The 27,600-nt window shown below is 42.0% G+C and overlaps 1 protein-coding gene and 1 long non-coding RNA gene across 5 annotated transcripts in view; one reads left to right on the top strand and one right to left on the bottom strand.

Annotated features, from left to right (window-relative positions):
• The window catches only part of cfap99 (cilia and flagella associated protein 99), a 145,641-nt gene that overhangs the window by 53,095 nt on the left and 64,946 nt on the right, over positions 1 to 27,600 (top strand). For all 3 annotated transcript variants that reach the window (XM_043704124.2, XM_043704129.2, XM_043704116.2), the window contains exons 4-6: positions 1,281 to 1,375; positions 1,472 to 1,584; positions 9,987 to 10,164. In XM_043704124.2, the coding sequence (XP_043560059.1) occupies positions 1,281 to 1,375; positions 1,472 to 1,584; positions 9,987 to 10,164 (386 nt within the window). The remainder of the gene's footprint in view (positions 1 to 1,280; positions 1,376 to 1,471; positions 1,585 to 9,986; positions 10,165 to 27,600) is intronic.
• The window catches only part of LOC122556885 (uncharacterized), a 110,305-nt gene that overhangs the window by 50,013 nt on the left and 32,692 nt on the right, over positions 1 to 27,600 (bottom strand). For both annotated transcript variants that reach the window (XR_015751382.1, XR_006313683.2), the window contains exon 3: positions 3,070 to 3,282. This is a non-coding gene — a long non-coding RNA (uncharacterized LOC122556885). The remainder of the gene's footprint in view (positions 1 to 3,069; positions 3,283 to 27,600) is intronic.

Below are 27,600 nucleotides of genomic sequence, written 5' to 3'. Positions count from 1 at the left end.
GTCTTTATCAAAAGCATCCTGAAAATCCAAATTCACTACATCCATTAATTTCCCCTTTCCTATTCTACAAGGTACATCCTCAAAAATGTCTAGCGGTTTTGTCTAACATGATTTTCTTTTCATAACTCCATGGTGACTTTGTGTAATCCTGTTGGCATTTGGAGGAAACATCTTTTCTATATCTATGCATCAAAACCCCTCAGGATCTTGCATGTTTTCAATTAAGTCACCACTTACTTTTCTAAACTCCAATAAATATCAGCTTAGTTTGTCCATCCTCTCTTTATAAAATGATCAATCTCTTCCATGGAGAAGTGATGGCCTAATGGTATTATCACCGTACTGTTACTGAAAGACCTAGATAATGTCCCACAATGCGGATTTGAATCCCTCCACAGCAGAAGGTAGATCTTGAATTCAGTTTTAAAAAGTCTAAAGATGGCCATGAATCCATTGTTTATGGTTGGAAAAACCTATGAGGTTCACTAGTGTCCTTTCGGGAAGGGAACTGCCATCCTTACCAGATCTGGCCTACATGTGATTCTGGTTGAGAATGTGGTTGACTCTTAACTTCCTTTGGCCAATTAGGGATGGACAATAAATGCTTACCTGCCAGTGATGCCCTCAGCCTAGTAGACTCAATGAGCCCAATAGTTCCTTCTGTGTACAATTACTTTATCATTCCATGAGATGATGAGTATTGCCAAAGTTGAATTTATTTCCTTCATGTACAAATCTCTTCTTTCTCCCAGAATTTGATTTAATATAAATGGAGGGAAATGCCTTAATTTCTTCATTAATTTCAATCTAATTTGAAAGTAATACATGCCAGGTTAGAACTACGCTTGTCACTTTTAGACCATTGCTCAATAAAACTCCTGCTGTTCCTTGGTTTCTTTCTTTGTCCCTTTCTGCACGAAGGTTTTGACAAAAATCATTGGAGTGCTCCAGCACAGATTACCCTTCAATAATTTGTCCATGTGAGCAGTTTTATAGCAGCAGAGTAATTGATAATGGGATCTATCACAGCCAGCCCTCGTCCTTTTTTCACCTGACTTCCGCAAGCTTTTACAGGGATCCTGAGCCAACATTTTTCCTTCTTGCTAATTCAGTGGAATTGAAGATATTTGAACAGCAGTACTTGCTGACCCAAGTATGATCAGCTCATGTGACCCAAATATGACTTGGACTTGGTCAATCTTGAACTGTATCACTCAGCTACTCACCTGAATTTTCTCTTGTTTCTAAAATAACACTGTACATGCTCTGTTCTCTTACAGTTATATGCTATCTTGCTATTTTTCGACTGGAAGAACTGGGTCTGAGACATTTCACCAAGATTGTCAACTCTCAGCCTGCGAACAAAATGCACCAAGTGAGGATGGCATTCATTAATCCCTGAAAACGTAAATATTTTATTTAAGACCTTAGTTTTATCATTATTTCCATGGCTGTTGTGATCTTTCCACAGTTTCTTAGGTTCTTCTTTGATAGTCTGAACCTGACCACATGGATAAAGGATGAATGGTGCCAAATATATGATGTTGCCTATGTAAACCAGATGCTGATTGATCCTCTGCTGAGGTAATTCATCAAGTTTAAGATTATTTTCCTTATTATGTCATATTGAATGTTTTCTGTTGCCTGAATTGAATATTGGAAAGGCACATGCAACACTAATATCCTCAATAGGTATCCCTGTTCTGATGTTACAGAAATCCCCAGTGCTTTCATCAACTATACAAGATCCTGAACGTCCATCATCCTGTCCTTTCACCTAAAGACACCTTAGACTTAAACCATGTATAATTTTAATTGTTGCAAGTTGACGAGATTCTCTGTGCCTTTCTACCTGCAGGCCACACAGAGTCAGTATGGCTTCATTAAGGGGAAAGCATGACTGAAAAATTTATTAGAAGTCTTTGAGGAGGTAGCAAGTAGGATAGATAAAGGGGGAACAATGGATGTTATATATTTGGGGTTTCAGAAGGTACCACAAAATTCCATTTGCTTGATAAGGTACCACATATTAGGCCACTTAACAGGATAAGAGCACATGGTGTTGGAGGAAGTATAGTAGCATGGTTAGAGGATTTGTTCACGAAAGAAAACAGTTGGAATTGGAAGGGGGGGGGGGGGAGGTGGTAGAGACATTTTCAGGATGGCATCCTATAATCCACAGGGATAAGTGCTGATGACACAAGTTATATTAATGACTTGGGTGAGTAAAGTGAATGTACTTCCACTTTGCAAATAGCACAAAACAGGTGGGAAGGTTAAGTGGTAAGGATGATACAAAGAGTCTGTAGAGGGATGTAGACAGGTAAAGCAAATGGACAAAAATTAGCAAATGGAATATAATGTGGAAAATTATAAGATGGTGCACTATGTCAGGAAGAATAGAGGAGCTGAATGCAATTTAAATGGAGAAAGACTGCAGATAGCTACAAGGCAATTTGGGAATCCTTGTGCATAAATCACAAAAAGCTAGCAGCCAAGTTCAGTCGGTAATAGGGAAGGCAAATGTAATGTTGGCCTTTATTTCAAAGGGAATGGACTATTACAAATAGAGAAGTCTTGCTAAAACTATACAAGGCACTAATCAAACCAAAGTTTTGTGCCCCTTATCAAACCAAAGGTATGCTGGCATTAGAGGCAATCCATTGGGCGTTCACTTGGCTGATCTCAGTTGTGGAGGGACAGATAATGAGGAGAGGTTGAGTTGGTGGAATTCAGAAGAATGAGAAAAAACTTTATTGAAATATACAAGATTCTTCGGAGATTTGATAAGGTAGATGTGAGACGTTGTTTCCCTTTATATGGGAGTCTCGGTCCAGAGATCAAAATCTCAGAATGAGGAGTTACACATTTAAAATGGAGATAAGGAGGAATGTCTTCTCTCAAAGGGTAATAAACTTGTGGGGGGAGAATCCAAGATGGCGGTGATCTAGGAGGATCGCGTTGCAGGACTCTGCACCGCTACACAAGTGAGATGGACTTCTAACCCGCCCAACCCGGACCATTGCGATATTCTGGGACTCTGGAAAGGTTGTGGAAATATCAACTCACCTGAGTTTTTGCCGTCCAGAGATGCCGAAGAAGAGAGGAGGAGCGTACGAGGCCAGGCCCCCGGCCCAGCCTGCAGGATCCGCAGACTCTATTTCTTTCCAGGCCCTGGTGAAGGGGCTCGCGAACTCTTGCAAGATGTTGGGTAAACAGATAGAGGAGAAACTAGCCCTGATCTCTATCATGCTGCAGAAGGATGAACACCAACTGGGAGACCTGGAAAAGAGGACAGATGAGGTTGAACACAGAGTCACAGTGGTAGAAGCTGATACCAGTCCCTCCAAGGATAGGATCCTGGAAATGCAGGTACATAATTTGCATAGCCAAGTGGATGATCTTGAGAACAGGGCAGGAGAAAAAACATTTGGATCGTTGGTCTGTTGGAGGGCAAGGAAGGCGAGCAGCCGGCGGAATTTATTGAGGACTGGTTGCCGAAATTCCTTAACTTGGAGGCTGGAGTGAGAGGCTTGAAGATCGAGAGAGCTCACCAGATCATGGCGTGGAGGTCAGGTCTGGATCAATGTCCTTGTCCTCACTTGGTGCTATTCCATCATTATAGAGATAAGGAGAAAATTGTGGAAGCTTCCAGAATCCAGGGGAAGGATCCAAAGGTCCTCGTTTACAAAGGCTCTAAGATCATGTTCTTCCAGGCCTTCTCAGCAGCAGTGATCCAGAAAAAAAAATCCTATGACGGTGTCAAGAGAACGCTGAGGGAGCTTGGGATCCAGTACTCTCTGAGGTATCTGGTGGTGCTTCTGAACACCTTAGATGGATCCATACATCTCTTTGAGACATTGGAGAAGGCAAGAGACTTTGTGGACAAATTTAACCTAATCTGAACAATTTAGTATGTACAAATAGTAGTGTTGTTTGGGTATGTCTTTGTTTTTTTCTCTTTAAAAAAACAGAGGATTTCCGGTTGGGGCTTTCTTTTCCTTTTTTTATTGGTAATAATCTGGTTTAAACTATGTTTGGCGGTGGTTGAGATGTGTACTTTCAATTTCTAAGTTAAGTTATACCAAAGGATGGGTGAGGTATTCACTCCTTTTTTCTTTAAAAATATTTTCTTTCTTCATACTGCTATTCCATGATTTATTTGCTTTCTTTGCTGCTTGTGTTTGTGGTGCGGCTCCAGCTAGGAGGAGGGAGAATGGTTGGAATGGCTAAATGCCTACTTACGGGCAGCTTATGCCCGGTTCAGATATTTAAATGCCCGGGCTGCAGTATGGGCAGCGGGATGGAAAGTTGGGTTTTGGGATGAGTCGTTGCCCCCTTTGGGCAGGGGGTGAGTTCCCCTATTCAGCGCCGTTGGCGCTTTATATGTTGGTTTGTTTTTTTGGTTTTAGTTGTAGAAAATCTTTGATAGCTTTGTAGGTTTGTTAATTGTAGTGGTTTTAGTTTATGTAGTTTTTATGTTCGATGGATCTCGCAACACTAAGGCTCGGCGATTTGTGGTTCGAGTTCCTCCTCTCTGAAATCTAAATGTTACTGCAGAAGGTAATGGCTCGTGACTTGATTAAATGGTGTATCTGGAATATCAAGGGGAGTCAATCACCATTAAGAGGAAGAAAGTACTTTTGAATCTTAGAAAGGAGAAGGTGGATATTGCTTTGTTACAGGAGACTCACTTGGATCATAGGGAGCATTTGAAATAACAGCAGAATGGCTTTGATTGGGTTTACTTTTCATCTTTTAATACCAGAAGTAGGGGAATGCCTATATTTGTTAGGAGAAATCTCCCATTTAAGTTAGTAGAGTGTGTTAAAGACATACACGGGTGGTTTGTAATTCTCAAAACCCTGATAAATGGGGAAGAATATGGTGTTTTAAATGTTTTTAGTCCTCTGGCCCAACCCCTCAAACTTTTGGTAGATGCATTCTCTAAACTGATCAGGCTCCCAGCATATCATTATAGGGGGAGATTTTAATTGTATCATGGATCCCACAGTAGACAGGTTGCCCAAAGGCCCCCAAATACTCTGTACAAACTAAACAATTAGTGAATCTTTGTGTGGAGTTCGGGTTGGTGGACGTCTGGAGGCATCTCCACCCTACACGCAGGGAGTTTACGATTTTTTTCCAATCTGTACAGAGGTCACACCAGGATTGAATTTTTTTCTGACCCCCATGGCAACCCTGGATTGGGTGGCATCTTATATGATTGGTAATATTACCATCTCTGATCACGCTCCAGTGTGCCTGTTCGTTAAGGTTGAGGATGTTTCAGTGAATTCGAGCACTGGTGAATGAATCCCTTTGTCCTCAAGGGTAATAAGTTTGTGGAGTACTTCTAGGGAATTTCAGAGGTTCCTAGACGTTAACTCAGGCTCGGTTAGCAGCCCATCTGTCCTTTGGAAAACTGCCAAAGCCAATGCTGGGTGTTAGTTATTTCCTACTCTACCAATAGGAAGTGGCAGAATGGTGAGCAGCAAGGTCTCCTCGAAGCACAGTTGAAGGCAGTCGAGAAGGCTTACTTTGACAGGCCCTTGTTGGTCAAGCTACAGAGGATTACAGTGCTGCGGTCTGCATTGAATTGCTCACACAAACAGCAAAGAAGGAGCTTACTCTTGCAAAGCAAAGGTTATATGAGCATCGTGACAGGCCAGGCAAATACCTAGCATATCTCGCCAGGAAAAGGAGTGCCCCTCAAGCCATTACGGTGATTAGGGAACCTAACATGTGACTCCAAAAAGATTAATGTGGTATTCCAGAGATTTTACTCTCAGTTATACCAATCTGAGGGTTGTGAGGAGGGGGTGGGCCAAAATAAAGTCTTTTTTTAAGGATCTGGAGCTCCTGGGCATGACCCCCAAACAAGAGTCTTTTCTCAATGCCCCCTTATCAAAGCAAGAGGTGGAGGAGGCTGTGAAGCAGCTTCAGAGTGGAAAGACATCCAGTCCTGATGGATTTCCCAGCGAGTTCTATACAGAATTTATAAACATATTGTCAGGTCTGATGCTCAACATGTTTAATGATTCATACAGTCATGATTGTCTCCCGCCATCTCTGAGAGAGGCCAATATTTTGCTTATTCTTTAAAAAAGGAAGATTCGGAGGACTGTGCTTCGTATAGGCCCATTTCACTCTTAAATGTGGACTTTAAAATCCTCTCTAAGACTCTTGCATTAAGGCTTGAGACCGTGTTACCTTCTATTGTTAAAGAGGACCAGATGGGCTTCATAAACGGCTGCAGATCTTCCAATAATTTTAGAAGGTTGCTTAATGTAATTCAAGCATGTCAATAACAGTCAATACAGGGATTGGTGATTTCTCTAGATTTTTTTATCGAGTTGAGTTGCCATACCTTTTCCATACTCTGGAGCAGTATGGCTTGGGCGAAGTCTTTATAAGATGGGTAAAGGTTCTCTACAATGACCCTCTCGCTGCAGTCATCACTAATGGGGTAGGATCCAGTAATTTTAACATTTTTAGGGGCAGCCAGCAGGGCGATCCCCTTTTGCCTCTGCTTTTTATATTGGTGATTGAACAGTTGGTAGAGGCCACTCGTAGGGATCCCAATATATCAGCACCAGAAGTGGGGTCAAAATTACATAAGATTTCGTTGTACGCGGACGATGTCCTAATTTTTTATGTCAAATCGAGCAGTTTCGATGCCTCGCCTGATACAATGTATCAGTGCATTTGACACCTTTTCGGAGTATAAGATTAATCTTGCAAAATCAGAGGCTATGCCTATGGGTGGGCTTACGAAGGTGCTCAGTTTGTTATACCCTAGACAGATGCTCCCCTGATTTTCAATAAGCAAATATTCAGGAAACTGAACAGCTGGTTCAGCTCTTTTATTTGGCATCGTAAGCGGCCCCTCATTAAATTAGCTAAACTGCAATTGCCTCACAGATTGGGGGGAAGTGGATCTCCCAGATATTAAAAGCTACCAACTAAGCTCGCTTTTATCCTCCGTGAGTGATTGGGCCTGTGGTTAGATAGGGAAACCTCCCAGGCAAGGTGCCCCCTTAGTAGCTTGCTGTTTTTGGACAAAATGAGGACAGTTAGGGAACATTCCCATAACCCAATAGTTATCAATACTGTTAAAGCATGGAGGGCAATTCGGCAGAGAGAAGGCAATATTGGCAAAACACCTTCTCTTATACCTATGGTCGGTATGCCAGGTTTTCAACCAGGGATGATAGATTCAAGATTCAAACATTGGGCAGCTAGGGGTGTGTCTTGCATGGACAATTTATTTGAGGGAGACACAATGACATCCTTTGATCAGTTAGCATGGAAATACAAGCTATCGAACAAGGACCTCTTTTGTTTTTTTCAAGTTAGGGATTTCATTAAAAAGAGACTACACTTTTCACTGATCCCTCCAAATCCGACATAGTGAGGAGGGTGCTCAGTGCTAAGAGTACACTTTCTGTCAGCACTTTATATCATCAATTGTGGGGGTGCCCCCTCAGATGAGTTCGATCAACTCTGCAGGGCGTGGGAGAGAGAGCTAGGTGTTGAGGTCTCCTCAGAGGCATGGGAAGATATTTGGGAAAACACAAGAAAGATAACAATTTGCAATAGGACCCATGCTTTACAATTGAAGATTCACCACAGAGTCCACTTGGCTCCGGACCATTGTGAAAATTTAAACCAGGGTATCTTCAACATGCCCAAAGTGCAAGGTTTGCACGGGCACTCTTACCCATTGTCTCTGGTCCTGTGGTAGGCTTCAAACATACTGGAATGCTGTGGCAGGTGCAATGGAGAGGATTTTGGGTGTAAGGGTGGAGAAGGACCCGATTTCTCTTTTTCTTGGCCTGCCCAGTGTGTTCCCTTGCAGATGCACATAAGAAAAAACTTTTCAATATTCTCACTTTCTGCACAAGAAAGAATATCTTGCTAGGTTGGGTATCTGAAAACCCCCCAGAAATAATGGAAGATTGTTATGGAGCATACCCCCTTGGATTTTCTCACAAATATGGTACACCAGAAAACTGAGAATTTTTATAAGACATGGCAGCCCTTTTTGGAATACCTGGACACCGATGTATCTGCCACACTAATAAGGGTTTTGATATAACCTGAAAGATTGTGTTTTACGAGTCCAACATCCAGGTAGGAGGAACTGCTAACATTTCTTGTTTGGCTGAGTTGAGTTACTGATATCTACTAGTTTGTTATTGGCTATTATTTATTTAGTTAAATAGTTAGTTGGGTTTTTTTATTATATATTTTTCTAAATATATTTATAATTTGTACCTGAGGGTGGGTTGGGTTTGTTTTTTGACTTTTTTTGTGTTCTTTCTTTGTACTGTTTTGTATTTGTTGTCATATTTTGCGAAATCTACTTTTTCAATAAAATATACTTTTTAAAAAACTTGTGGAATTTCTTACTGCTCAGGACTGTGAGGCAGTAACATTAGGTATATTCAAGGCTGAGAAAGACAGATTTTTAATCAATAAGGGAATCAAGATTATGGGGAAAAAGCAGCAAAGTAGAATTGAGGATTATCAGATCAATCATGATCCCATTGAATTGCAGAGCAGACTTGATGGGCTGAATGGCCTACTTCTGTTTTTAGGTCTTATGATCTCGCATACAAAAACTTGTCAATACACCATCAGTGCAGACTCATTAAACAAATATTGGCTAATGTGCTTCCAGGAATGTTTGCTCTTTTGTATTGCTTGACACAATGGCCCAGTGTGTTTTTCCCTGGTGAACTTCAGAAAGTCTGACAAGGCCTATTGTTTGTGTAATGGACCTATTGAAAAAGGCTTTTCTAGCAAGATCCTGGCTGAGGAACAGAAATATAGGGCATGTTTATGTTTTGAATGAATCACGTTGCATGAAATACTTCAAAAATGTTAGTTAAAACATAAGCAGTGCAAACTTGAAAGGGTTCAGAAAAGATTTACAAGAATGTTCCCAGGATTGGAGGATTTGAGCTAAACGCTGGGGCTGTTTTCCCTGGAGTGTCGGAGGCTGATGGGTGACCATACAGAGGTTTATAAAATCATGAGTATCATGCATAGGGTAAACAGACACGGTCTTTTCCCTGGAGTGGGGGAGTCCAGAACTACAGAGCATAAGATTAGGATGAGAGGGGAAAAATTTAAAAGGGACCTCAGCAGCAACAGTTTCACGCAAAGGGTGGTGCTTGTATGGAATGAGCTGCCAGAGGAAATAGTGAAGACTGGTAGAATTGCAACATGTAAGTAATCTAATCTAATCTTTCGGAAACAATCAGACTGTTCATGATTGGATTCTGTAACTTAATCAGTCCAGGTTAAACTTAATTAGAATATATTTGAGTTAAAATACAGACAACAGGCTAGTCATTATGTTTTTACGCATAGAAACTGTTTGAATTGAAAATAATTATCAAGATAAACTTTATTAATAGGACCAACAAAAAAAAGAAAAAGACTGATGTATGAAGGAGTCAGAATTTAGTGTGGAACATAAAGATATATGAACATAAGAACTAGGAGCAACAGTCAGGAATTCATCCGCTCGATCTTGGCTGATCTCATCTCAGCCTCAACTCAACATTCCTAAACACTCTCCGTAACCCTTTAACTCTTTACTAATTAAAAATCTGTCTATCTCCTCCTTAAATTTATTCAATGTGCAGGGTGGATGCTCATATTAATTTCATCAGTACTAACATTCCAGCAATATGTGATCAGTTGCCTGTTGTATAAACTGGCTCATTTTCCATTGTGCAAAGTTGTTCAGGATAAAAAGAAATATTTCCCCCACTCAAGGAGGTGACTAATGGGTGGAGCACCTTGAGGTCTTTCTCTGCACAAAATCAGAAAGAAGGTATTACCTGTGTTGCTCTTCAAAAGAACTGAATAGAATTGATGGCCCAAAAAGGCACCATCATTGCTATATTATTACATAATTATATGTGTCTGCCGTTCTGCTCTGTTCTCTCATTTATGTCTATTTGTTAAAGATGGCAACCAGATATCAACAACCTCATCGATCACTTAGCCAACAAAATGGCGAATCGGATTTCCAAAAAACTCGAGAGTCAGCCTGTGACAGTACCAAGAGAATTTAACATCACCAAGCCTAAACCACAATCTATCCCAATGCCTGAGGAAATTCAATTGCTGCAAACACGAAGGAAGGTAAGTTTGCTGAGTGCCTTTCACCTTTACTAGTGACTAGCACAAGAGAGAAAAACATCTACGGTATATTGTAATTGCTTTGCTTATTTTTATTTACTTGCTAATTCCTTCCCTCTTCTCCTTTCCCAAAACACTTTTTTTCCTCGAAAATAATGACCCTTTGGTGCCTTGGCCAAATTGCTTTGATCATAGATGTTGGTAATTGTTTGAACCACAGCAGATCCAATACTGTCCTTACCCCATCAGGCACCTTCAAGTAACCTTGTACTAATATTTCTCTCAGTATCTCAAAGGCATTGAAATCTATTTTAGAGTTCCTACCATCACCCAGTTCCAATCAGCTAACTGATTGCAGGACAGGGATTAATATTGGGACTTGGTTGGTCAGTCTTGCTGAATTATGTTTGGTCAGTGCTGTTTGACGAGGGGGTTATTTTTTAGTTTACCGTCTTTTTGAGCCGCATTGTATCTACCATGAGACAAAAATAAAGCATGCATGTGAACAGGTTACGCAGAAGATGTTTCTAAGAAAGAATGTTTGCCGATCAGTTTAGAGATGGCAATGACTTCTGTGACAATACTATGGCTTTAAGAGCTGTATTTTGTCCTGGATTTTTATGAAGACAGCTTTTAAGACAGAGTTGATGAACTTTCTGTTGAAAACTTGAAAACAGCTTGTGAAATCTTGAGGTTTCTTAAAGTTGGAGCAATAGCCTGAATAGGTGTGGTTAAGCAACCACAGAACCAGGATTTTTAGTTTTAGCTTTCAGCAGTTGCTGCTGGTGTCTTCAAGAAGTGGAAGCTATTTTTCCCTCTCTCAGTTACAGCTAAAAGCTGGGGGTTCTCTTACTTCTGCTGGAGTTGCATGTGACAATCTATTTTCTGAATTTGCCTTTTGCCAAGGGTGTGTTTATGAGATGTTACTACATTGGAACAGTTATTTAATAATTATTAATAATCTATTACTCTGTTAAGTTTTCTAATAGCATTAAGTTATACCAATTTCTTCTTTCTTTTGTTGCGTTTTATCCATAGTGCATGAATAGAGTGTAGTTTGCTTTAAATCCGGTAGTTTGACCAATCGAATTGCATCTGAAATGCCAAGCACTTGCCTTTAAAATAAAACAAAGTTAGGATCTAGGCTATCTTATTAAAGTATTTTGAGCAGGCCTAATCTGGTCCACAATACATCTACAGCTGCCCTTCCAAATAGACATTCAGTTCAGCCTGCCTAGAGGAAGTTGCTATTACACTCATTCCATTTGATTACATAAAATTTAACCCTGTAGCCTGGAGAAAACCTTGGAAATCAGGGGAAGTGAAGAACAGTTTGAAAACTCTGGGGACAATTCTTTCCCCAAGTTTGTCTCACTTGTTCTTGAAAGGTGAACTTTGCCAAGATGGCCAACAGAAGAATATCTGAAGTTGCATCTGAAAGAATGCATACACTTCTCATTAGCATATTAGGGATATTGGAAATGGGCAGGAAAATTAAGTTGATAGAATTATAGAATCATACAGTACAGAAGAGACCCATTGAATCTGTAGACCAAAAATATACAAAATCTACAAGTCCCACTTTCTATACTTGTCCCATGGCTCTGAATGTTATGACACTTTGTTTTCATCCAAGTAGCTTTTAAAGGTTGTGAGGGTACCCGTCTCAACGACTCTCCCAGGCAGTGCATACCAGATTCCCACCAACCTCCAGTGAAAACCTTTTTTCTCAAGTCCCCTCTAAACCTCCTGCTTTTCACCTTAAACGTGTGTCCCTTATTGTGGACCCTTCAACTAAGAGGAACAGCTGTTTTTTAATCCTGTCTGTGCCCCTCATAATCTTATACAGCTCTATCAGGTCCCCCATCACACTTCTATGCTCCAAAGAAAATAACCCAACTTTATCCAGCCTCTCAAGATCAATTAAAATGTCAAGGTCAGTGTTGCCTTGTTCATATTAAATGGCAGAGCAGGCCATTAAATGGCAGAGAAGGCCACCTGGCCTGTGTTCATATGTTTCTACTCCTACTTTATTTCTAATGTCCTCATGAGGAGACCAACTATTTCCTCGGAGCGTTGCAGAGAGTGACAAGGCTAATTCTCAGAGCCCGAGTAAAGAGCTGTGAGATACTATTTGAGAAACAAGTCAGGTTCTTCAGCCCAGACATGGATGTTTCAGCAGGAACGTTATACATAAATGGGAGACATGAAAGGGCTAGAGAAAACAAACTTTATTTCACAGGCCCTTGTCAAGGACAGAATGCACAGGGCTGGGGTTGTGAAAGGCACAGCCAAGACAGAAGCTGAGTGATAACTCTTTACTCAGAAAGTGATCAGCAGTTTGTATGTGTTACCAGGATTGATGGTTAGAATCAAACTAATTTATCAAGCTGTTAGTTCCTTTCATGAGAGGGACAGTATTATCCAAGAATGGGATCAAACTGCAGGAAGTTGTTCTACATCTAGAAGTATCTGTGATTTCATATGTCACGGGATACTTTATTATATTCAGACAAGGTTCACTCATCACGGATAATGTTACTAAACTAACTAGCTATTTATAGGGTTATTAGAAGTCAAGACATAGATGTGAGTAATCTTTCTTCTGGTGTGCACATAACTAGGGAGATTTTCACTGGAACCCTGGGCACAGACCAAGGAAAATTTCAAAATTAATTATATTGTAAGAAAGAATTGGATGAGTTCCTTGCCATGGCCAGGTGGAGAAAACTTGTCAAAACAAAATTAACATCAAATATAATTTGAACACAGCAAAGAAAAAGGAAACATTTCTCTTTACAACTTCAGAAATGAGAATTCACTGAGGAGTGGCAGGGTGTAAAGAAAGGGGAATTGTATGTCAAAAAAAACAAAGCCATTAACCATCTAAATTAACTAAAACTTAAAGATGGATTAAAATTTCATCAGGACATAGAATGAAGAGTTTTCAAGTCATGAAAACATAAATAAACAGAAATCAGCATCAGCTCTCTCATAGCAGTGATCCAAAGATAAAATCTACCAATTCATGGAAACTATTGATTACAGGTTTTAAGAGTGTGAACTTGCTGTTTTTGAACAAATCACTGCAGATAAGTTCCTGTCACTGAAAAATGTTACCCTGAATATTCACAATAAAAACACACTTCTGAATATTGACCACAATTTAAGATGTGTAGTTCTTGAGAGTGCAAGAATGAAAGTTTCAAATCAGAACTTACAATAATAATTGTAAACCATAGTTAAATAATAATTTACAATAACAGTTTCATTATTAAATAAAGCATGAACAAATTGCTCATTGAACAAATTGAAATGCCTGTATTTATGCAATATACCCCTTTGAATGTTCTCAAACCACTTAATATATAATGTTCTGCAACCACTGTCGTCATGTAACAGTCAACAACATGAGATCCATGGTTAATCAACATTTTTGTACGGTTGATGAGGGGTACAATGTTGCTGAGCAAGTTCACCTCTTTCGATTCTGAAAATATTTTGCCAGTTATACATCTAAGATTGTGAGTAGATAGCAGAGGAGTGTTTGCCCTGTTCATTAGTATATTTGCTTTCTCAGCCAAGGATGGTTGGGAGCTTTATCAATCAAGTGGAAATTCAATTGCTCCATTGGCAGAGTAAAGAATGATTAACTGGCAGAACAAGAGAACTCTTACAAGAAGTCATAATTTTTTTTTCTGACCCTGAAATCCCTGAAACAGAAACCTTAAAGTCCAAGACTCACTACTAATCTGACTGTTGCAGTGAACACTGTCAACATGGCAGAAAACCAGATGCAACAGCAGATTGTGAAGTTTGGAATCACTTTGTTCTTGTGCCAATCAAAGCCAACTCTCAGTAAATGAAGCAAATGCACAACAGAATTATCTCAGTTTTCTTTGCTCATTAAAAAACAAAGCTGCTGGAAAAGAAAATCCACTGAATTACCATATGCTTGCTGCTGTGGCACCCTACAAAGCAGGAATAAAGAGAGGTAAAGTCAGAGGAAATATTAAAATATTGTAGTAGCTTTTATGTATATGTGGGTGCAGGTCACTCTAATTGAAAATTCATCTCCTAAAGTGCAATGTTATTTCTAAATTTTGAAATGAGCATCTCCCATCATTTAAAATATTGGGAAACTCACCAGGATAGGAATAAATTGTTGTAGGCTATTTAACCAATCAAGGGAAAGTGAGAACTGCAGATGCTGGCGATCAGAGTCGAAGAGTGTGGTACTGGAAAAGCACAGCCAGTCAGGCAACATTTGAGGAGCAGGAGAATCGACATTTTGAGCATATGCTCTTCATCGGGAATGTGGGGGTGGCACAAGGGGGCTGAGAGATAAATGGGAGGGGGGCATGGGGCTGGTGGGAAGGTAGCTGAGAATGCGATGAAGTTGGGGGTGAAGGTCATAGGTCGGAGAAGAGGGTGGAGCAGATAGGTGGGAAGACAGTTCAAGGGGGTAGTGCTGAGTTGGAAGGTTGGATCTGGGATAAGGTGGGGGAAGGGGAAGTGAGGCAAGTGATGGATTCCACATTGATCTCATGGAGTGTCCCAAGGAGGAAGATGAGGCGTACTTCCTCCAGGTGTCAGGTGGTAAGGGTTTGGCGGTGGAGCAGACCCAGGACCTGCATGTCCTTGGCAGAGTGGGAGGGGGAGTTAAAGTGTTTGGCCACAGGGCGGTGAGGTTGTTCCATGTTTGTGAGAAGAGTAGCTCGGGTGCTCGTTGCTGTGGTTCTGTTCGCCGAGCTGGAAGTTTTTGTTGCAAACGTTTCGTCCCCTGTCTAGGTGACATCCTCAGTGCTTGGGAGCCTCCTGTGAAGCGCTTCTGTGGTGTTTCCTCCGGCATTTATAGTGGCCTGTCCCTGCCGCTTCCGGTTGTCAGTTTCAGCTGTCCGCTGTAGTGGCCGGTATATTGGGTCCAGGTCGATGTGTTTGTTGATGGAGTTTGTGGATGAGTGCCATGCTTCTAGGAATTCCCTGGCTGTTCTTTGTTTGGCTTGCCCTATAATGGTAGTGTTGTCCCAGTCGAATTCATGTTGCTTGTCGTCTGCGTGTGTGGCTACTAGGGATAGCTGGTCGTGTCGTTTCGTGGCTAGTTGATGTTCGTGGATGCGGATCGTTAGTGGTCTTCCTGTTTGTCCTATATAGTGTTTTGTGCAGTCCTTGCATGGGATTTTGTACACTACATTAGTTTTGCTTATGCTGGGTATCGGGTCCTTCGTTCTGGTGAGTTGTTGTCTGAGGGTGGCTGTTGGTTTGTGTGCTGTTATAAGTCCTAGTCGTCGCAGTAGTCTGGCTGTCGGTTCAGAGATGTTCTTGATGTATGGTAGTGTGGCTAGTCCTTTGGGTTGCGGCATGTCCTCGTTCCGTTGTCTTTCCCTTAGGCATTTGTTGATGAAGTTGCGCGGGTATCCATTTTTGGCGAATACCTTGTATAGGTGTTCCTCTTCCTCTTTTAGCAGTTCTGGTGTGCTGCAGTGTGTTGTGACCCTTTTGAATAGTGTCTTGATGCAACTTCGTTTGTGTGTATTGGGGTGGTTGCTTTCATAGTTCAGGACTTGGTCTGTGTGTGTGGCTTTCCTGCGTACCTTTGTGGTGAATTCTCTGTTCGGTGTTCTCTGTACCATCACGTCTAGGAATGGGAGTTGGTTGTCCTTTTCTTCCTCTCTCGTGAATCGGATTCCTGTGAATGTGAAGTTGATGATCCGGTGTGTTTTCTCTATTTCCGTGTTTTTAATGATTACAAAGGTGTCGTCAACGTATCTGACCCAGAGTTTGGGTTGAATTTGTGGTAAGACTGTTTGTTCTAACCTTTGCATTACTGCTTCTGCTATGAGTCCCGAGATCGGTGAGCCCATGGGTGTTCCGTTGATTTGTTCGTATATCTGGTTGTTGAATGTGAAGTGTGTTGTGAGGCACAAGTTCAGTAGTTTAAGTATGCCGTCTTTGTTGATGGGTTCAACGTCCTGTTGTCTGTTATGTCTGTTCAGCAGGTTGGCTATTGTTTCTCTGGCTAGGGTTTTGTCAATAGAGGTGAACAGTGCCGTTACGTCGAATGAGACCATAGTTTCTTCCTTGTCTATGTGTATATTTCTGATGATGTCCAAGAATTCCTGTGTTGATTGTATAGAGTGTCTGGATCCGCTGGTCAGGTGTTTCAGTTTCTGCTGTAGTTCTTTAGCCAGTTTGTGTGATGGTGTCCCTGGTAGTGATACTATGGGTCTGAGTGGGATGTCTGGTTTGTGCACTTTAGGTAGTCCATAGAATCTGGGGGTGTTTTTGCTTTCAGGTTTCATTCTTTGTAGGTCCGACCTGGTTATCTGTCCGTTTTTTTGTAGGTTCCTCAGTGTGTTGTTTATCCTATTGGTGAGCTGTGGGGTGGGGTCAAACTCCCTCTTTTGGTAGGTGTTGGTATCTGCAAGTAGTTGTGCTTTCTGGATGTACTCTGCTTTGTCCAGGATGACCGTCATTCTGCCTTTGTCTGCTGGTAGTATGATTATGTTCTTATCGTTTCTTAGTGATTTTAGTGCTTCCCTCTCCTTGGTGTTGAGGTTATGTGTTTGTCTTTTCCTTGTTATCAGGGGTACGATACTTTGTCTCACTGTTTGTTGTGACTCTTCTGTCAGTCCATTGTTCCTGAGTGTGCATTCTAGTGCTGCTAGGAAGTCTGCTGTCTTGGCGTCCCTGTGGTTGTAGTTGAGTCCCTTGGCCAGTATTGTTCTTTCCGTGTCTGTGAGCTGTCTGTGGGAGAGGTTTTTAACCCAGGTGTGTGTTGTGGTGTCCTCTTTGTTGTGTGTTAATTTGGCCATTTTTTTTCTTTTGGTGCCGTTTTTTTGCGGTGTGTAGTCCTGTCCTATGGTGACAGCCTGTTCTATGGTTGTTCCATGTGTGTGTCCCAGAGATGTTCTCTGATGTGTTCTGCAAGCAGGAATCCTGTCTCCCCAGTATAGAGGAGACCACTTCGAGAGCATAGGATACAGTGGATGATGTGTGTGGAAGTGCAGAGATATGAGTCAAATGTAGGTCAGACTAGGTGACAGATTTCCTTCGTTGAAGGACATTAGTGAACTAAGTGGGTGTTTATGATAATCAACAGTGGTTTCAAGGTAATCATTAGACTTTCAATTCCAAATTTTAAAAAAATCATATTCCACTACCTCTCATATAATGAGATTCAAACCTAGGTCCCAGATCATATCTGGTTCTTTAACTTCCAGTCCAATGCTAATGCCTCTACAGAATCACCTCTCCCTGTTTAAGAATGTTTGCACACAAATTGTTAAATTATTGAAATTATGTTTACAAAAGACAACAGGAAAAAGCATAATATCAGGCAAGTTGGATAGAATCCAGCAGGTTGAAGAGATTAAAACGAGGATAACACTCTTCCAGGCCCACCATATTCCCCCAGCCATTCCACCCACTGTGTTCTTGATCTCTCTTAACTTGATTTTTATTATGCTTCTGCTAAATTGCCTTTATAAAGTACTGTTAAAAACACAAAGGTGAATCATGCTTTGTTTGATCGCTACTTACACATGGAATCATTCTCTTGAAACAAACACACTTCTGTATTTCAAGAGCATTGCTGCAATTATAAAAAAAGCACTAATCAGAAATCACTCCATCTTTTGATGAATTCCACCCTGACCATCTGAGGCTTGTGCTGTAACATTGTAGAAAGGGGAAAAGGGAATGAGTTGCCACCTTGCACAGGTGAATGCTGACTCAGTTGAGCAAGAGTAGATATGCAGATTTCTAATCAAACTGGGAACCAGATATTATAAATGTACCTAAACAAGATAATTTGGCCATTGAAACCATTCTTCCTATAGGCACGGTACATTTGCTACTATGGATTCCACTGCAATCCCCAGCAAAAATCCACAAAATATATAGCTCCAGTCAATCACAAGATAAATCAACTTGAATAATGAAATACCAAATTATTCTTATATCTTACATTATTCACATGTGGCTGCTTATCTTTCTTAGACTGACATTTGCACTATCTCAGCAGCTTAAGAAAAACGTTGTTTCAAACAGTGTGGAATTGACTGTGACTATATTTATAACCCAACTTCTATTTCATCAGCTGTACTTCAAAGCTGGTAACAGTATTAACTGCTTTAGCTGTGAGTCCATGGCACAAAGGAGGGAAAGATTCTTTCATCTGTTTTGTTTTGCTTGAAGCTTGATCGTGTCTATTCATATGTTTGTAGCCCAGTTAGATAATCTGCATTGCTCTCTGTCTTCTGTTATTACAAGGAAATTTCTATTTCCTAAACTGTGATACCATAGTCCTAATGGTAATGGGAACCCTTCAGCTTATTCCTTGACTAACCCATTTGGGGTATGGGGTGGCATGGTGGCTCAGTGGTTGGCATTGATGCCTCACAGCCCCAGGGACCTGAGTTTGATTCTACCTTCAGACAACTGTCTGTGTGGAACTTGCACAATTTCCTCATGTCTGTGCGGACTTCCCCCGAGTGCTTCGGTTTCTTCCCATAGTCCAAAGATGTACAGATTAAGGGGATCGTGGGAAATGCAGGAGTAAGGATGTGGGTCTGGGAGAGATGCTTTTTGGAAGATTGGTGTGGACTCGATGGGCTGAATGGCCTGCTTCAACACTGCAGGGATTCTATGATCTCTTCAACTTCTCTCTTACTTCCATTAATCTTTTCTTCTCCTTGTATATTTGTTTCTGCTCACTTTATTATTAAAACTTATGATCAGTTTCAGTGTTTTAACTATCTCCATTGCCCTCAGATCTGCAAAAACCCATCTTTACTCTGTTTTTCAAGTTTTCTGTATAGCAATGGCTTTGAATATCTCAAAAGCCCTTGACTTTCTCAGCATATACTTCAGAACAACTTGTCATCAATGTCTATCCAAGCCTCAGTTCATGATCATTATCTAATTTCTTTTCAAGTCATTCTATTTTCTGTAGTTTGTGAAAACTGCTCTTTTGATATCAATCTGACGTAAAGTGTTCTGAATAAGTCAGAATTTCATCAATCGGTTTGACCTGTCTACATCTGAATTTTCTTTCTTCATTTCTCCTATTTCATATGAAATTAAAATGGAGACAAACCATTTGATTCTGGCTCTTTGATTCTGGGCCACCATTTAAATAAGACTGAAATGTTTGTTTCAAGTTCCACATTCCTGTCTACCCCCAATAGCCTTCAATTTCCCCATTAAACATGAATCCATCTACCTGTGTCATAAAAACTTTCGATGACCTCACCTACACATTTCCTACACTGATAAATGCCATCCCAGACACTGCGCAGCTCTTTGCCTCTTGCTCTTACTATTCTCTCCCAAGATGTCAAAAGTATAGGACTTCTTACCTCTTACTTTTCTTATACAACTTATTGACCTTAACTATTTCCAGAAAAATTATCCTTCCTTTCCAACTCTTTACATTTCTACTGAACTGATTCCTTCTAAGATTTTTCCTTCACTCTTGATCATGGCCTGTAATATAGATTAGGGCCAATTTTCTTTGCTCCTTAAGACTGAATGTTAGATCTAATCCTGCTTTAATATAATTTGGCCATTGTAAAGGAAGAAGCAATATAATACCTATCAGGCAGTGTTCCAAATATTTCACACACAATGGAAATGAATGATGTATTTGATATCCTTTTACCATTTTTGGAAGATGGACACTAAAATAGAGGTAGAGGAAATTTTGTCAGTTCTGTGAAGTTATTTTTAACAAGGTCAGAAAATCATTCCAGGTCAGTGACATAAATATGTCATTATTAAAAACAGTGTGAATATAATTAAGAGGGAAAAGTGAGGACTGCAGATGTTGGAGATCAGAGCTGAAAATGTGTTGCTGGAAAAGCGCAGCAGGTCAGGCAGCATCCAAGGAGCAGGAGAATCGATGTTTCGGGCAGAGCCCTTCTTCAGGAATGAGGAAAGTGTGTCCAGCAGGCTAAGATAAAAGGTAGGGAGGAGGGACCTGGGGGAGGGGCGTTGGAAATGCGATAGGTGGAAGGAGGTCAAGGTGAGGGTGATAGGCCGGAGTGGGGGTGGGGGCGGAGAGGTCAGGAAGAAGATTTCAGGTTAGGAAGGCGGTGCTGAGTTCGAGGGATGTCACCATGGACATCCAGTCCCTATACACCTCCATCCCCCATCACGAAGGACTCAAAGCCCTCCGCTTCTTCCTTTCCCGTCGTACCAACCAGTACCCTTCCACTGACACCCTCCTTCGACTGACTGAACTGGTCCTCACCCTGAACAACTTCTCTTTCCAATCCTCCCACTTCCTCCAAACCAAAGGAGTAGCCATGGGCACCCGCATGGGCCCCAGCTATGCCTGCCTCTTCATAGGATATGTGGAACAGTCCATCTTCCGCAGCTACACTGGCACCAACCCCCACCTTTTCCTCCGCTACATCGATGACTGTATCGGCGCCACCTCGTGCTCCCACGAGGAGGTTGAACAGTTCATCCACTTTACCAACACCTTCCACCCCGACCTCAAATTCACCTGGACCGTCTCAGACTCCTCCCTCCCCTTCCTAGACCTTTCCATTTCTATCTCAGATGACCGAATCAACATGGACATTTACTATAAACCGACCGACTCCCACAGCTACCTAGACTACACCTCCTCCCACTCTGCCCCCTGTAAAAACGCCATCCCATATTCCCAATTCCTTCATCTCCGCCGCATCTGCTCCAGGAGGACCAGTCCCAATACCGGCACGGTGGCATAGTGGTTAGCATTGCTGCCTCACAGCGTCAGAGACCCAGGTTCAATTCCCGCCTCAGGCGACTGACTGTGTGGAGTTTGCATGTTCTCCCCGTGTCTGCGTGGGTTTCCTCCGGGTGCTCCGGTTTCCTCCCACAGTCCAAAGATGTGCAGGTCAGGTGAATTGGCCATGTAAATTGCCCGTAGTGTTAGGTAAGGGGTAAATGTAGGGGCATGGGTGGGTTACGCTTCGGCGGGTCGGTGTGGACTTGTTGGGCCGAAGGGCCTGTTTCCACACTGTAATGTAATGTAATCTAAAAAAACCGTACAAGCCAGGTGGCCTCCTTCTTCAAAGACCGCAATTTCCCCCCAGACGTGATCGACGGTGCCCTCCACCGCATCTCCTCCCCGCTCCTCCACCCTTGAGCCCCGCCCCTCCAATCGCCACCAGGACAGAACCCCACTGGTCCTCACCTACCACCCGACAAACCTCCATATACATTGTATCATCCGTCGTCATTTCCGCCACCTCCAAACGGACCCCACCACCAGGGATATATTTCCCTCCCCTCCCCTATCAGCGTTCCGAAAAGATCACACCCTCTGTGACTCCCTTGTCAGGTCCACACCCCCCCACCAACCCAACCTCCATTCCCGGCACCTTCCCCTGCAACCGCAAGAAATGCAAAACTTGCGCCCACACCTCCCCCCTTACTTCCCTCCAACGCCCCAAGGGATCCTTCCCTATCCGCCACAAATTCACCTGCACCTCCACATACATCATTTACTGCATCCGCTGCACCCAATGTGGCCTCCTCTATATTGGGGAGCCAGGCCGCCTACTTGCGGAACATTTCAGAGAACATCTCTGGGACTCCCGGATCAACCAACCCAACCACCCGTGGCTCAACACTTCAACTCCCCCTCCCACTCCACCAAGGACATTCACGTCCTTGGACTCCTCCATCGCCAGACCATAGCAACATGACGGTTGGAGGAAGAGCGCCTCATCTTCCGCCTAGGAATCCTCCAACCACAAGGGATGAACTCGGATTTCTCCAGTTTCCTCATTTCCCCTCCCCCCACCTTGTCTCAGTCAAACCCCTCGAACTCAGCACCGTTTTCCTAACCTGCAATCTTCTTCCTGACCTCTCTGCCCCCACCCCGACTCCGGCCTATCACCCTCACCTTGACTTCCTTCCACCTATCGCATTTCCAACGCCCCTCCCCCAAGTCCCTCCTCCCTACCTTCTATCTTAGCCTGCTGGACACACTTTCCTCATTCCTGAAGAAGGGCTCATGCCCGAAACGTCGATTTTCCTGCTCCTTGGATGCTGCCTGACCTGCTGCGCTTTTCCAGCAACACATTTTCAGCTCTGAATGTAATTAAGAGCCTGGGAGAGCCTCCATTGTGTTTATGGATAAGTTTATACTGGTGAGTTTGTGACAGGTGAAGTAAATGGAACAAAGCTATTGGTTTAGTTTGATTTCAGACAGAAGAATTAACTTGTTCAAAGAATATGGTAAAAATATTTCCAGTTACTGGAAATCTGAAACATACAGAGAATGCTGGAGAAACTCAGTTTTTCTAGCAGCATTTACAGAGAGACAAACAAAGTTGATGTTTGGGGTCTGACATGACTGCTCTTCAGAATATTGTTAAATTTAGTTCAGAAGAAATAAGGGTATAACTCATTTCAGAGGAACCAGCCACCTTAACTGAAATGTGAAGTTTCCAATCCACTGAGTCTTGAAGTTGTTAGAAATGACAAAATTTAGGCCCTCAGAATTGTGAAAGATTAATGCACTCAGACTCTGAAAAGAATCGTAAAGTTGTTTCTGGAGTGTACAGGAAGAAAATTAGAAGGAATCACTGAAGTAGAAATTTAAAGAGTTGGGAAAGGAGGATAATTTCTCTGGAAATCAGCAAATGTGCTACATACTCTGGGAAACAGGTTAAAATTTGTTTTGTTGTTTATGTTTTCAAAACTGTTTTCATACCTATATTGCTTGGTTTGCTTTTTTTTATTTTGTTAACAAACAGATGTCAGTTAACAATGAACATTCGCAGCCTTGTGTGAGAAAGTTTCGATGACTAACCATCAGTAAAAAGTATTAAACATATGATCTATCAAACCAAGTTTCATTCTGGGATCTGATTTGTCCAACAGTGTTATCAGCTGGGGAGATAACATAACAAACACTGTATGAGTGTAGACACCATTGTCACGTAGACAACAACTTAGTGCAAGTCATGATGGATTAAATAACTTTTATTTATAAGTTAATAAATACTTTATAATCTTTTTCTGCTCCTGTTGTTTTGACTGGGTGATAAATTTAGGCCTCAACATGAAGAGAAAGCCCTGTGACCCTCACCAAACAATGTTACGAAAAAATGTTGATAATTTGGATATTGATCAATGGAAATGTTAGTCAAAGAGGGATAATTAAAGTCTACACTGGCCTGCTTTAGTATTAACCAATGCGTTCAAAAATATTTTTAATCAACCTGTGCAGGTATGCTATAGCACAGCTCTAGAGCAGATGAGACTTGAATCCTGGCCTCCAGGGTGAGGTAGGGGCACTACCACTACACCACAGGAACCCTAAACCAATGTATTCACAGGTTTTTACAACATTGACTAAACTTAAAGAGGATGTAACTGGCTATGAAGCCCTTTGAAATGTCCAAAGTGTATGAAAGCTATACAGTTCAAGATTTTCTATCTCATCTTATCATAATTGCTTTTGGTGCACCTGTGTCCTGTGCTATTTTGTAAACAATGTTTTTCTAAGACAATAACACTGAGAAGTCTGGGTAATTGTCAACATCCCCGGTAGCAGGATAATTTCCAAACAATAATCAATTTAAGTAAACAGCTCTCTTATTAAGAAATGAGCTCATGACACTCAAAAGCTTCATTGTCTTTTCAAATTATGATTACAATCATTGTGTCATATTTACGTGATAAAAACAGCATGGTTGAGAATAAGTGACTTCTTGAGGCATGAGGAGTCCTGTCGGAGTTCTCTGTCAAAGGTCCATTCATTGTGGGTGCTGGAATGACTGACAATCATAAGCAAGATAAGTGTTACATTGCACAGATATACTGCCCGATCAAGAGCAGCACTGACAGCCACAGTCAACAGGCCATAAAACTTCATTCTCCTACTACAACCTGTACAAAGGGAATGCCAAACAATGAGAAGCCAGTTAGTCTTATTTTGGTGTTGGCCAAATTGTTAGAATCAATCCTGAGAGATTGAATAAACTGTCACTTCGAGAGGCATGGAGTAGTCAGAGATAGTCAGCATGGCTTTGTCAAGTGAAAGTCATGCCTTACAAATTTAATTGAATTCTCTATGGATGTGACAACGTGGATTGTTGAGGGTGGTGCAGTGGATGTATTCTGCAAGGGTTTTAGTAATGTATTTGATGAAGTCCAACATGACAAGCTGATCAAAAAAGTAAAAGCTAATTGGATACAAGGTGATGTGTCAAATTGGATCCAAAGTTGATTTTGTAATAAGAAACAAAGGGTTATGGTTGATGGCTGCCCTTGCAAATGGAAAGCTGCTTCAAGCAGTATTCTCCAGGGCTCGGTGTTGGGACCACTGCTGTTGGCTTTATACATTAACAATTTGGATTTGAACATGTGGGCTACAATTGGGACATTTGCAGATGATACAAAAATTGGCTGCATAGTGGATAGTGTACAGGATAGCTGTAAGCTCCAAAATGGGAGAGATGGGGTGGTGGAGTGGGTAGGAAAGTGGCAGATGGAGTTCAACTCTGTTAAGATTGAGGTAATGTATTTAGGGAGGTCAAATAGTAAAAGGGAAACAAAATAAATGGCAAAATACTGAGAGGAGTGGATGACGTTAGAGATCTCAGCTTGCAAGAGCAAAGCACATAGGTGAGCTTGTAAAGAAGGCATATGGAATGCTCTCCTTCATTGGCAGGGGTTTTGAATATAAAAATAGGGGCGTAATGATGAAACTATATGAGACAGTGCTGAGTATTGTGTGCAGTTTTGGTCACCACATTACAGGAAAGATGTAATTGCTCTGGAGATAGCGCAGAGAGGATTTACTAGGATGCAGCCAGAGTTGGAGAATTGTAACTCCGAAGAGAGATTGGAATTGTTTAGCTTGGAACAGAAAAGGCTGAGGAGTGACATGATTGCAGTATACAAAATTGAGAGGTAAAGATAGACTAGACAGGACAAACTTGTTTCCCTTGGCAGAGAGTTCATAAACTGCTGAAAATGTGTTGCTGAAACGCACAGCAGGTTAGGCAGCATCCAAGGAGCAGGAGAATCGACGTTTCGGGCATGAGCCCTTCTTCGGCAAGATAAAAAGGTAGGGAGGAGGGACTTGGGGGAGGGGCGTTGGAAATGCGATAGCTGAAAGGAGGTTAAGGTGAGGGTGATAGGCCGGAGTGGGGGTGGGGGCGGAGAGGTCAGGAAGAAGATTGCAGGTTAGGAAGGTGGTGCTGAGTTCGAGGGTTGGGACTGAGACAAGGTGGGGGGAGGGGAAATGAGGAAACTGGAGAAATCTGAGTTCATCCCTTGTGGTTGGAGGTTACCTAGGCACCCTCCTAGGAACCCTCCAACCACAAGGGATGAACTCAGATTTCTCCAGTTTCCTCATTTCCCTTCCCCCCACCTTGTCTCAGTCAAATCCCTCGAACTCATCACCACCTTCCTAACCTGCAATCTTCTTCCTGACCTCTCCGCTCCCACCCCCACTCTGGCCTATCACCCTCAACTTAACCTCCTTCCACCTATCGCATTTCCAACGCCCCTCCTCCAAGTCCCTCCTCCCTACCTTTTACCTTAGCCTGCTTGGCACACTTTCCTCATTCCTGAAGAAGGGCTCATGCCCGAAACGTCGATTCTCCTACTCCTTGGATGCTGCCTGACCTGCTGCGCTTTTCCAGCAACACATTTTCAGCTCTGATCTCTAGCATCTGCAGTCCTCACTTTCTCCTAGAGAGTTCATAAACCAGGGGTCATAGGTTCAAGCTAAGGATGAGAGGGGAAATGAGGAAAACTTTTTTTTACACAGAGGGTGGGTGTCTGGAATTCACTGCCTGAGTTGGTGGTGGAGGTAAACCTTAGAACACCTACAGCATGGAAACAGGCCATTTGGCCCAACAAGTCCACACCGACCCTCAGAAGAGTAACCCCCTCAGCCCATCCCCTTAACTATAACCCTACATTTTCCATGACTAATGCACCTAACCCACACTTCACAAACACTATGGACAATTTAGCATAGCCAATTCACCTAACCTACACATCTTTGGGCTTCGGGAGGAAACCGGAGCACCTGGAGAAGGCCCACGCTGACACGAGGAGAACATGCAAACTCTACACAGACAATCACCTGAGGCTAGAATCAAACCTGGGACCCTGGCATTGTGAGGCAGCAGTGCTAACCATTGAGCCACCGTGCCACCCTAAGACTCTGAACTTCGTTTAAACGTACCTGGATCTGTATTTTAAGTGCTGTGAGCTGCAGGGCTATGGGCCATGCACAGGATTAGAGAGGGCACCTAGGTGTATTTGGGTCAACGAAGATGAAATGGGCCGAAGTGCTGCGTTGTTTCTATGGTTCTATAGTTTCTAACCCCCAAGAATGCTGGAGACAGGGAGCAGTAGGAGACATACAGACCAAAATAATATACAAAGGAAAATACTAATATATTTAAAATCTTAAACATGGATTAGAGATGTGCAGTTAAAACTTAAAATCACCTTAGTTCATCTTGTCATCAGCAATCTGTCTTTCTTTGAAAGAACTGCCTTTATCCCTTATGCTGTTCTTTCACTAGAACCTGGCAGATTTTATACTGTAAAAATAAATAACTTGCCAGCAGCGTACTGAATGAGGAACAGTCAGAAAGGTGCACCACTGATATCAGCTGCATTAAAATAATAAAAGGTGCAGTTTACTACAAAAATGAATTTGGCAAAGCATTTGTTAGAAAACAGTGTTGCTTAATCTAACATGGGTTATCAGCAAGGAAACATTCTTTGGTTGACTGAAACATCCTGAAACTGTGGAGGGATTGAATATAGGGCGTTTCTTGTTCCAAACGTGTTTCTATCTTCTTTACTTAAAGCTGTGATGATTGATTTGAAAAATGCTATCAACTGTTCCACCTCTCAGGTTCCAATCCTAAACCCTTTGTAGTGCAGTGTGGTATCCCTACCTCTGAGGAGGAGTCCTAGGCTCAAGTTCCACCTGCTCCAGGGCAGTTGATTTGGAAAATACCTACAATCCTCAATCTCCAAGGCTTTGAATAGATTTTCCTTGCAGTGAACTCTAAATTATTGATTCATGAAATGGCTTGACATAACAATAATCAGCAGGGCCTCACTCTCTGGGTAGCTCAGCACATCAGTGCTTTTAAGACAGCCATGCCCTCTTGGAACACCTAAAATAGCTAAACTGCTTTCTAATGCTGCAGTGTTTAATGTGTTTGGTCTCATGGGGTGACCAAGTCCCAAGATCCCAGAAATAGCACCTGTGTGACATCTGTATTTAAAAAAAACCTTCTGTTCCTCATTTATTGCATTGAAGGTCACAGATTTATAAACCAAAGTAAACCCATGAGATTAAAGGGACAATGGCAATAAGTATTGGCTAATTACAGAACAGAAAACAAAGAGTGACAGTGAACAGTTGTTTTTCAGGCTTGGCGGATATAA

Source organism: Chiloscyllium plagiosum, unplaced genomic scaffold (assembly GCF_037043375.1).
Source record: "Chiloscyllium plagiosum isolate Xiang-an unplaced genomic scaffold, Cpla_swu_hap1 HiC_scaffold_2, whole genome shotgun sequence".
NCBI lineage: Eukaryota > Metazoa > Chordata > Chondrichthyes > Orectolobiformes > Hemiscylliidae > Chiloscyllium > Chiloscyllium plagiosum.
The sequence above is the reverse complement of the archived record's forward strand: the minus strand, read 5'-3'. Positions and strand labels throughout refer to the sequence as shown.